The sequence below is a fragment of the Mesoplodon bidens genome, assembly GCF_964165515.1.
Source record: "Mesoplodon bidens genome assembly, chromosome: X".
Taxonomy (NCBI): domain Eukaryota; kingdom Metazoa; phylum Chordata; class Mammalia; order Artiodactyla; family Ziphiidae; genus Mesoplodon; species Mesoplodon bidens.
Window position 1 is genome coordinate 126,601,611 of NC_138163.1, and position 12,244 is coordinate 126,613,854.

The window sequence follows — 12,244 nt, forward strand, 5'->3', positions numbered from 1 at the left end:
CATGTTGTATGATTCCATTTAAATGAAATGGCCAGAGCAGGCACATCTATGAAGACGGAAAGTAGAGAGTGGTTGCCTGGGGCGTGAGGGAGGGGAGAATGGAAAGTGACTGCTAATGGGCACGGAATCTCTTTTGGAGGTGATGAAAATGTTCTAAAATTAGACTGTTATGATGGTTGCACAACTTCGTAAATATGCTAAAAACCACTGAAGTATACACTTAAAAGAGTGAATTGTATGCTATATGAAATGTATCTAAATAAAGTTGCCTTTTAAAAAAGATGAAGAGGACTTCCCTGGTGGCGCAGTGGTTAAGAATCCGCCTGCCAATGCAGGGGACACGGGCTCGAGCCCTGGTCCAGGAAGATCCCACATGCCGCGGAGCAACTAAGCCCGTGCACCACGACTACTGAGCCTGCGTGCCACAACTACTGAAGCCTGCATGCCTAGAGCCCGTGCTCCACAACAAGAGAAGCCACTGCAGTGAGAGGCCCGTGCACTGCAACAAAGAGTAGCCCCCGCTCGCCGCAACTAGAGAAAGCCCGCGCGCAGCGACGAAGACCCAACGCAGCCAAAACTAAATAAATACATTTATATATTTAAAAATAAAAGATGAAAAAAAAAGATCTCTGCGTGAATCCCACCAGCGGCCCTGCCATCCACTTTGGAGGATGTCGTAGCCACCACTGAGTGACTAGCATTGATGTGAAGTGCAGATTACAGTGGAAAGCTGGGGAGAACATGGTAGCAAGTTTAGCTGTCTGTGTCCCTGATAGAGATCCATCCTCTAGGCTGGAAGGTGGCTGGAAGATGGCCAAAGCTCTCAGTGACTATTAAGGACAAAATACACTTCCTTTATGCACTAATACTACCAGGGAACTGTCTATTTGGAAAAAAACAAAAGCCATTACCTGAAGAAGAGTGCTGCACAGATTCAGAATGGGGATTGGCTTCAAAGGCAAGCTGCACCCACAGAACCTGTTGCTTTTCTTCCCATAACAGTGTAAGCAGGAGTAACTCCGAAGCAGCCCCTGAGACCCACAGGGCCCCTGGAGCGGTGCCATGACGTATCCCAAGCATTTGTGTTAGTGACTAGTCAGGCTCACTTGAAGTAACATGCAGCAGCAGTTTTCTGCCCTGGACACCTGGCTCAATTTCACTGAGGCAAGTGATGGCTCTTCTTAAAGCCAAAGCCTGGAGAAGGATGGTCTTCTCGGTCCCGGGCCATGTCCACAGGTGTCCCCACCCTCCATCCAGCTGATCATACAGACAGATATCTTAGCAGCTCTGCATGTGACCATTCTGTGCTGAGATGCTCAACAACAGAACCTCTTCATGGGGATAGAAAGGAATCACACACCACTTCTACTCAAAGTCGGGTCTGAGAGTCTTGAAGCTGGCCACGTGTACCGGGGAACATGAGATAAGACAGGCAAAGAGGGAAACTGCCATTTATATTACTGTCTTCTTCCCAGGAAAACACAGGCCAGAACAAAGAAGAGCGGTAGGAAGGAAAGGAAGAGGAGGGAAGGAGGGGAAGGAAATCAAACCAACCCAAAGCACACCCCAGCCTGGGACTTGCTGGTCCCTGGGGTCAAGCTAAGCCCTATCACTTAGAAAGCCTCTTTCTATGTGACCGGGAGACTATAATCCCATCACAGAAATGAGTAAGGTAAGACTATAACCATTAAAATCACACCTGTCCACGGTGATGAGTGTAAATGTACGTTTACATTTACATATGTATATGCAGATTTAAAATCAAGTTTCCGACCTTTCGCTCATTTATCTGTTCTACTTACTTTTGAACTGTTGGATGGGGTTTCACGGTTGCTACAGAAGCTGGCCCGCCTACAGCAGTAGTAGGCTCTTGACTTTCTGTAGCTTGATTTTCAGGTCGGAATTTTCTACGGATGGGCTTTGATGGGGGCTGAGAATACGGTATGTCCTGTGGATTTAAAAAAAAAACCCAAAAGTTAAACAATTAAATGCCACCCATGATGTCAATGCCCCATGTTCCTCTCGGCCTATCCCCAAGGTCAGTCGTGTGCTCTATTCAAACTCCACACCTCAGGACAAGTGGCTGATTCGTGGCTTGGCAAGACCTGGAGAGACCCGGGCATCAGATTCCAGGGGCCTTTCCTTCTTTCTCTTTCTTTTTTTTTTTTTTTCTTTCATGCTTGCAGCCTATTACCTCTTTTGTTACCTGGAAGGACACAGGACTCAGATGCCCTCTCTCCCTCCCCTGTTTTCTTTTTTAAATGCTGTGTGCATCTCACACCACGGGGCCTTTCCTTACTGAAGACAAAATTCACTCTTGCCTCACTTTGGGGCTTTTGGGAATCTGTTCTGAATCTGTTCTAAGTTTTAAAGTTTGTAGAGGTCTTCGTCATATGCTCATCATTCTCCTACCCCCAGCTCCTACGTCAAGCCAAGCTGACGAGCCACTGTGTCTTTTGGAAGGAGACAGTTGGCCTGCTTCCTTGGAGGCCCTGCCTCACCTGTGCTCCCAAGCCCAGGCCCACGTGCTCTGTGATGGGAGGAGGGCCTGAGAAAATGGGCAAGGAGAAAGGAGTGGGAGAAGACGAATGGGAGAGCACGGTGAGTGAGCGAGCAAATGGCCCAAGACCTGGTGACATGGGTGGGCAAGGGGAGACCGTGGCAAAAAGACTAGGAAGGAGAGACCACCCCAGCCCCCAGGGTGCTCCTCGAGGCTTAGCAGGGTGCAGGGCTCCCCACTGCACCTCTTGGTCTTGCCAAAAGCAAGGCCACCATATTTAGCTGGGAGGTTGAAGAGGGAAGTACAAACTGTCAGAAACATCAAGGTGGAGCCCAGGAATCATCAGGACCCTAATCTTCACGAAGAACACAGATTCTAGGAAATCTGGACCATAAACATTCATGTCAGGGCATGAAAACTTTAAAACGGTATGTCTGCTAACAGAGGCAAGCAGCCCAGGGGAGGGAGGGGTCTCAAGGCCATCACAGTAACACCCTCACGCTGGCCTTACCTTCTTTGTTGGACTACTTTCCGCAGCTTGGGAGGGGGCTCTGTTCAGCTGGGGGTGTAACTCGGCCTCAGATGCTTGTTCAGACTGTAGCAAAAGATCACAGAAAGGAAAAAAATGCAAAAACATAACCACCTAAATGTGTGATGAAGAGAGAGCTCCGGAAAAGAGTTACTAAGGAGATAGAGCCAGGGACTGTCGGGGCTGCCGACCGTGAGAAAAGCTTCTGTAGACCCTGCTGTTCCCTCCCATCCCTCCTCCCAGCACTGTTCAATCTTAGGAGAAGAAGTCACAGGAATGTCTTCTGTAATTGGATGTATGTATTGCTAAAAACTAATGCTTCGAAAGCACAAACTAAAAATAACAAAGCGTATCAGAAAAACAGGGTGGGGAAAGAAGTTAAAATTTCAACCCGAGCACTAACAAAAACAATAATTACAATGAAAAGCACTGAAAGTTTTTAAAATATTAAATTTCTGATCAACACTCTAGTAGATATGACTCTTTACCTTAAAAAAAGGTGAGGGGTAAGCATGATGGAAGGGGTAAACACAGGGATTCTGGGGGCTGAGTGGTATGGAGTCCGTGAATGAAAGCACAAAGACGGGGGAGGAATGGCCCCAAAGGCCTGCAAGACAGCGGGGCCACACAGCCCGGCGCAGAGCCCAGGGAGCGCGGGTGCCCTGCTCAGCTTCCTATCTCGCGGGCTTGCTACATTCAGCGCTGCTCGAGTCCTTGGCTTTCAGCCACTATTAGCCAGTGATGCAAAATGTTAACATGTGACCCAACGTGACCTCCACATTATCAGTCCTCTACTGACCCACAAGCTAATCCGCATCACAGAAACACACACTGCAGCATACAACCTTCAGGCCTGAGGGCACCTACCTCGTAGCTAAGCAGCCCTCTCCAAACCCTGGCGGGGCCTGGCTTCTTCCTTACTCTGACCCTACTCCTCCCCGCCCACCGCCCCACCCAGCACGTTCCAGCTGCCTCTAGTCTTCAGAGACCAGCAGCCCAGCTCGGCACCCTCAGCTGTGTTTGTAAAGCTCCTGTCCCTGGCCTCTGATGAGTCACAGTCTCCTACTTGGAATCATCCTCTCTTCCTGCTCTGGCCCCTCTTGTCCCTCATGTGTGCGCTTTTTCAAGGTCCTGTTTTCGGCTCTCCTGCTCCACGTTTCCCTCCCTGTCCACGCTTCCCCACAGTAAGCCCGTCTGCTCCTACACTTCCACTGCCCGCGCTGGAATCCTTGGTGCCCAAGCAACTCCCCGCCTCTTTGAAACCCACGCTGCAGGCACTCAACATGCGTGATTTCTAGTTCCAAGTTTTTTGTTATAGCCTTCTCCTTTCCATTAAGGGTAACTGTATTATTATTGTTACTGTTGTTGTTATTAATAGATGTGTACTATGAACCACCGAACACTTGCTATGTGTCACATTTGCTCTAGGTGTTCTGCATGGATTACTGCATTTCATCATCACAGTCTTAGGAAGTTGGGAAGAAACTAAGGACCCAGAAGGTAAGGGACTCACCCAAGATCACACAAATAGCAGAGTCCAAACCCAGGCCTCAGGTTCCAAAGCTGGGCTGTAACCACTATGCTATACAGCCTCCAGCACTCTTGGGCCTGAGTGTTATTCACTCAAGAAATATCTATCCAACAGCCACGACAGGCAGCCCCTGTAGTAGCACCGGTGTTCAAGGATGAACAAGCCGTGGACCTTGCAGTCTAGTGGGAAAGGCAGAGAACAAGCAGGCAAACAGGCTTCAGGGGAATAAGGACTACAGCGAGGGTGTGCGGGGGCTACAGCAGCAGCCGGCCTTGTGGGTCACCAAGACTCAGGCAAAGGTGACATCCCGGCTGCGAGCTGGGTGCAGAGGGGCCCTGCACAGGGGTGGCGAGAAAGGAGGATTGAGGGGCCTCCCAGGCTCTGACACCCAGGAGGGCAGGCTGGGGTACCATGAGAGCACGGAGGCCAATCCCCGCAACAGGAACCGAGGGAGAAGCAGGTGGGAAGGGGAGCCCGCTTTGGGACACACTGAGTTTGAACTACCCGGAAGCATCCAAGTGAAGTCGGTCAAGAGCCATTCACGGTCAGGCTCCCCCACCTTCTCAGGGGTTCGCACAGATGGCATCACACTCCAAGATGCGCTAGTCCAATGTCAGCTTTCTGAATGGCTGAGCAAGGACCTGACAAGCACCTAGTGCAGGGCTGCCCGTGACCTGTGCTGAAGAACAGGACCTGGACCTGAGGCCCGCACTCGCCTTCCACTGCCAATCCACGGCCTGCCCTGCTACGGCCCGCCCGGTCTCCACAGGGACCACAGGTGTGCGCCCACATGGCCCAGCGGCCAGGCAGAGAGGAGACAAGTGACAGACCAGTCACCCCACCTTTCAGTTGGTCAGTTCCCCTCCGTATCATCAGGCAGGTGGAGATAGGTGTCGGTCCTAACGCTCCCTTTCCTGGGGAGATGAGTGAAGTCTCCTTCTTGTGGAAATATTGAGGGAAATGATAAATTTCATCCTCTTTTCAACAAAAATGAGGATTCTGAGCACAACAAAAGCAGTAGAGTGTCTTTATCACTGACTTCCTTTTCTTGTAAACATCTCTAAATCACCAGCAACAATGGGGTGGGGCTTGGGAAGGATGAGGAGCAGTTGTGAGGCCTGAAAACTGTTGTCCATTTTAAAATTTACCTTCCTGGGCTTCCCTGGTGGTGCAGTGGTTAAGAATCTGCCTGCCAATGCAGGGGACACGGGTTCGAGCCCTGGTCTGGGAAGATCCCACATGCCACGGAGCAACTAAGCCCATGCGCCACAACTACTGAGCCTGTGCTCTAGAGCCCACGAGCCACAACTACTGAAGCCTGCGTGCCACAACTACTAAAGCCCACGTGCCTAGAGCCCGTGCTCTGCAACATGAGAAGCCACCGCAGTGAGAAGACTGCGCACCGCAATGAAGAGTAGCCCCCGCTCGCCTCAATTAGAGAAAAGCCTGCGCACAGCAACGGACACCCAATACAGCCAAAAATAAATAAATAAATTTATTTAAAAAAAATAAAATTTACCTTCCTGAAATTGTATTCAAGGGCCTGGGTTTTCTAGCTCTATGACTAATAACAAACAACTCTGCAGTGTTAAGTCAGGCTGATCTAACCATCAGTCTCCTTAGGAGGAAACTCAAGACCTCCCCACCACTTTCTACTGCTCCAGGATCCATTCTAAATGGGTCCACCTATTAACATTCAAAAGAGCAAATAGAGCAAATCTCAGGAGGGGCCTAGAACACAAGAATCTGGAAGGACCTGGAAAGGCAGAGCCTCACCCCAGCCAGAACTTATCCCAGGAAAAGAGATGGAAAAAGAAAACTAGCTTTGTGCTTAAAAAAAAAAAAGAAATTTAAAAAACCTGAAGATGAGACTTAGACACACAAAAGCCCCTCTTCCCAATAAACTATTCCACTTCCCTTCATGAAAACAGTATGAAGCTCACATAAGACTTAGCAGCTGGCAAGCAGAACAAACTGGGAGATTTCGTTGCTATTTCTTCAGACTTTTCTAAGTTAACAACTCTGGGAGAATGAAAACCCATGAAAACAGGGGGACCTCAGTGTCTCCCTTTCTTCTCTGTGTATTAGAGAAATGGGGGAACAACTCTGCTATCAATATGGACAATATGTCCTTGTCCAAAAGTTCTTGTTGTCTGAAGCGAAATCCAATGCCTGAACTTTATGACAGAAATAAATATGTGGATTACAATTATATTGGAATATCAGTCCTTCCCTCATGGCTCCATGTGTAGCAACACATACCTAGCCGGGACGTGACAAGCCAGGAAAAGGCACTTTTAGCCAAGAGCTCATTGAAACTTGAGCTAAGGTCCCTTTTAAAAATATAACTGTCATTTTAATACTCTCCTATCCAGAAATGAGAAACATATTTTCATTCTAATTTTGCAATAAAAAACCTGGACAGGTCACATGGACTTGGAAGGTGCTGCCACTCAGGATGCTGAGAACTGCTGTGGGGTTTTGATGGGACAACATGGGCTCTGCTCAGTTGGCTTCCCAGAAAGGGACATAGGTCCAGGGAGGCTAAGCATTTGGATTCTCCACCAGAAGAAGGGATCATTCAGTTATTCAATTATACAGATAATTATATTATACATCTGATGTGTCACTTTCCAAGAATCCTCAGCTCAGGTTCTGCCTCTAGGCAACCGGACCTGAGACACCAGATAATGTGCTCCCAGAAGAGGGGAGCTAAAGCACTCTAGTATGTTTCTCCTTGGGCTGTCTCTTGAATCACTTGTTCTGGAGGAAGCCAGCTGCCATGTCCTGAAGCCACTCAGACAGCCTTGTGGAGAGGCCTACATAAGAAGGAACTGAGGCCTCCTACCAACAGCCATGTGAATGCACCATCTTAGAAGCAGATCCTTCAGCCCCCATCCAGCCTTCAGATGACACCAGTCCCACTTGATATCTTGACTCTGGCCTAATGAGAGACCCTGAGCCAGAACCACCCAGATTAGTTGCTCCTAAGTCTCTAACTCACAGAAACTATGAGATAATAAATGTTCGTAGTTTTAGGCCTCTAAAAAAATACACTCTAGTAAGTCTGGAACTTGGGGTCTAGTAGGGTGGAATAAGTGTGAACAGTGGAGAACAATGGGAGAGCTGAAGTTGGAGAAGGGCAGTGGATTGGAGCACACATGGTCTTACAGATTGTCATCCTGGACTGTTTATCAGCCACTCAGTACCATTCCCCACGTCTATGCTCTTCCCTACACTGCAGTGGGTCAGAACCTGGGAACTACATTTATGGAATCTCCTTTCAACACAGTTCCTTACTGCCACTGACAGTCACTCACATGAAACCAAGGAGGTGAGAGAAAACAAGCCATATTACTGCTCCTCTGGCAGCGGTGGGCAGAAAAGCATGGGCTTCAGCAGTCAGAAGATCTTGCTGTGGCCTTGGGCATTTCCCTGCAAATCATGACTTCCATGCTGCAGGCAGCCTGAGCATCTCCAGCTGTTTCCTTCAGTTCTTGGAATATCTGCATTTCCAGTAAGTTGTGGTAAACCTGACAGCGGTAGCCTTCACTCACCTCTGCTCCTCTAGCACATCTAATTCTTTCTGTAAGCACCTAATTCCGTGAATGAAATCTCTTCCAGTGTGAAACACCTAGAGCAGTTTCTGTTTGCCTGACTACACCTTGGTTGGTACATCCATACTGAGGATTTGGAGCTTATCCCCAGGGCCAAAGGGGCCAATGAAGGATTTCAGGTAGGGAAGTGAGCTGACTAGATTTGTGTTTTAGAAGGATCATTCTGGACCCAGTGAGTAAAACAAATTGGAAGCGACCCATACTGGGGGAAGGGAACTCAATTAGAAGGCTAAAGAAGAAAACAAGACGAGACGATGCTCATTCAGACCAGTCTGGTGAGAGTGAGGTTAGGCAGATATGAGAGCTATTTAGACTGGAAACTGGATACCTCCTTGGAGATTGGTGGAGTGCGGGAAGTGAAAGAACAGTGATACACGGAGTCCTGGCTTCCATCTTAGACAATGGGCAAATGGTTGAGACAGGAAATAGTTTAAAGCAAGAGCAAAGAAACATGGCAGCACAGTAGCTGAATAAAATTAAGCAGACTCATCACAAACCAGTGCTAGAACAACCCACCCAATAAGGATTCCAAGGGAACGCCAGTTCCACGAATTTCTTAGAGGAGGGACTGGCAAACTTTTCCTGGAAAGAGCCAGACAGTAAATACTTTCAGTTGTCCCGGTCATTCAGTCTGGGTCTCCAGGTCTCCGCTGCCAACCTGCAACTCTGCTGCTGAGTGCAAAACCAGGTACAGACAATACAAGGAATGGGCGCGGCTACATCCCAATAAACTTTATTTACACAAACAGGTGGCAGGATAGATTCGGTGTGTGGGTCATAGTTTGCCAGTCCCTGACCTGGAGGGGAGAAGATTCTACACATAAGCTTAGGAAACACTGCAGTCTCTCCCTCTTAGAAATCCAGAGAGCGCACAGCACGCCACACACCCTGAACTCCTGTGAGGTAAAGGAAGCCACTGCCTTTGTTTAACCCAGCAGTTCACAAACGTATTTGGCTTCGACTCCTTATTCTCATGTAATTCACATTACCATCCAGCAAAACTAATGTTCTGTGGAACACACTTGGGGAAACACTGACCTACAGACTGGGTTCTAGAGGAATAAAGGAAAACCATTCCATCTGATCTGAATGGCAAACTCCATTCAAGTCAAACGTACATCCCTCTGCCTCTAGCCTTGGCCAAGCGTGTGAGGCAGGGTGAGGACGGGTGGTTGTTGCTGGGCAAGAAGGGCTCCCTCCCTGCCTCTCCGCTTCCCTGCGGTAGCAGCTCTCGCTGCTGCTGCCAACTACTTCTCTGCAAGAATTTATTTACTGCACTCCTCTAAAACCCCCTGGACACAAACACAATAAAAATCATTCCTTATGGTAGTTAAAACACATGAACAAAACACTGATAGCTTATGGACTGTTTTCTGAAGTAGCTTAAAAACAACACGTCTCAGGTTCCAGTCCCACCCAGGCAGGTGAGCTCACAAAGGCCCCGCGGCTCCCATCTGAGCCCAGGTGCTCATCACACCCACCCCCCCAACCTGGGCCACTGCAGAAACTTCAATGCGTCTTTCTCCAGCCTTCAGTTTTTCCCCTGGTCTAATCCACCCTGCATACCACTGAGGAACTCATCTTGTAAAGCGCCTTCTCATCAAAACACTTTTTCTCAAGGCCCCTTGATGGGTCCCTAAGGCCTGTGGCACACAACACAATCCCTCAGCCAGTTAAAGATCTTCCATCGGGCTTCCCTGGTGGCTCAGTGGTTAAGAACCCACCTGCCAATGCAGGGGACATGGGTTCAAGCCCTGGTCCGGGAAGATCCCACATGCCGTGCAGCAACTAAGCCCATGTGCCACAACTACTGAGCCTGCGCTCTAGGGCCTGCGAGCCCCAACTACTGAGCCCGTGTGTGACAACTACTGAAGCCCACGTGCCTAGAGCCCATGCTCTGCAACAAAGAGAAGGCACTGCAATGAGAAGCCCACGCACTGCAACGAACAGTGGCCCCCACTCGCCGCAACTAGAGAAAGCCCGCGTGCAGCAACAAAGACCGAACGCAGCAAAAAGTAAATTAATTAATTAATTAAATAAAATAAAGAAATAGGAAAAAAATTAAAAAAAAAAAGATCTTCCATCATTTGGCCCCAATTTACCTCTGCATCATAACTGTGTTAGTTTGCCGATCGGGAACCCACTCCAGGCACATAAGTATTACCTGAATCTTCAAACACACCATAAGTTTCTTCTCAACTCAATTCTATTTATTCTAGAACTTCTAGCCCAGTGGTTCCCAAATATAGCTTCACAAGAGAATTATCTGGGGAATCTTTATAAATTACAGACTTTTAGATACTACCCCAGGCTTCTCTAATTAGAATCTCCTAGGGCTGGAACATTAGAACTTCTATTTTAACAAGCTCCCTGAGTGATTTTTATGTAGCCAGCCCAGACCAGCTAGGGACCACTGATGGCTCAAACTCTTCATTTAAGAAATGAGAAGACCAAGTCTCCAAGGTCCTAGTCTGGAAAAGGCCACAGGTGCTCCAGCAAAAACTAACCAGGCTTCTTAACTGTTTTCTTCTCCATTTACCATGGAGGCAATAGGTGGTATATCCAATATGGTTTCATAAATAAATAAATACATATTGGAATCTGTGCAAAATTTTTACCAGTAAGACTTTTATTTAAAAGTCAACGGACTTCCCTGGCAGTCCAGTGGTTGGCACTTCACCTTCCAATGCAGGGGGTGTGGGTTCAATCCCTGGTCGGGGAAGCTGGGATCCGACACACCTCACAGCCAAAAAAACAAAACATAAAACAGAAGCAATATTGTAACAAATCCAATAAGGACTTTAAAAATGGTCAACATTGGGCTTCCCTGGTGGTGCAGTGGTTAGGAATCCACCTGCCAATGCACGGGACACAGGTTCGAGCCCTGGTCCAGGAAGATCCCACAGGCCGCAGAGCAACTAAGCCCGTGCGCCACAACTACTGAGCCTGCACGCGCCACAACTATTGAAGCCCACGTGCCTAGAGCCCGTGCTCCTCCACAAGAGAAGCCACCACAATGAGAAGCCCGCACACTGCAACGAAAGTAGCCCCCGCTTGCCGCAACTAGAGAAAGCCGGCGTGCAGCAACGAAGACCCAATGCAGCCAAAAGTAAATAAATTTTTTTTAAATGGTCAACATCAAAAAAAATCTTTAAAAAAAAGAAACATGAATGTGTTTTTAAAAAATAAATAAAAGTCGAATTTGCAACAAGCAAAGAATCACATATTCATGCTACTGACAGATTAGAAAAAGAAACTCAAGCTTCATTTACCTCCCAAGAATCCAGGCAGATCCCAAGACAGAATCACAAAGGTCAAGGCTAATTTCTAGGCAGATGAGCAGATAATCCTGCTACTGTATCTAGGGGATCTCCAGCATCTTAGTGGTAGTCTCAGTGTCATTTGGTGCTTGACTTTAACCTGACCCCAATCTCTGCTGGTTAAGGACACGCCAGAAAGCCCTGTGGTCAAACCCAGGCATAGAAGATGCAGAACCAACAGCCAGCAGCACAGTGGCCACAACAAACCCCATCATTCCACAGTCAGTCTCAGAGAGAAAATCCAGAGGACTGAGTTCTCTGTAAGAACAATTACCAAAATCCATGACCCAAGTCAGTTATGAGAGACAGAAATGGAGCTAAAGTATAAGCACCTGGAGGGCAGGAGCTGGGTCTTGTTTCACTCTCGCTTTCCCAGTGCCGAAGCTAAAGACCAGCAAACAGCAGGTCCTCTGATCAATGTATACAATGAACTAGTAATGAATCCAACACTGTTTCATATTCCAGTAGACAAGTCAAAAACTTCATTCCATGGCAACTGGGGCCACAGAGCACAGCAGGTACAGGGCACAGGCTTTGGAGTCAAATCCAGGCTTGGCACTTGCTTGGGCATGGGCTTAACCTCTCTGAGCCACAATTTCATCATCTGCAAGAGGGGATAATCCATCTAACTCCTAGCATTGTGAAGATTAAGTGGAACATCTGTCTAGGGTGCTAAGCACAATAACACAGTCGCTATTCACTAATGGCAGCTACTATCATAATCGGTTTCCCAGACACAGGATCTAT

At 48.0% G+C, this 12,244-nt stretch overlaps 1 protein-coding gene across 5 annotated transcripts in view; it reads right to left on the reverse strand.

The window, feature by feature from the left end:
* REPS2 (RALBP1 associated Eps domain containing 2) overlaps positions 1-12,244 on the reverse strand; it is a 241,568-nt gene that overhangs the window by 34,782 nt on the left and 194,542 nt on the right. For all 5 annotated transcript variants that reach the window (XM_081223252.1, XM_081223250.1, XM_081223251.1 and 2 more), the window contains exons 15-16: positions 3,012-3,095; positions 1,803-1,948 (exon numbers count right to left, since the gene is read on the reverse strand). In XM_081223252.1, the coding sequence (XP_081079378.1) occupies positions 1,803-1,948; positions 3,012-3,095 (230 nt within the window). The remainder of the gene's footprint in view (positions 1-1,802; positions 1,949-3,011; positions 3,096-12,244) is intronic.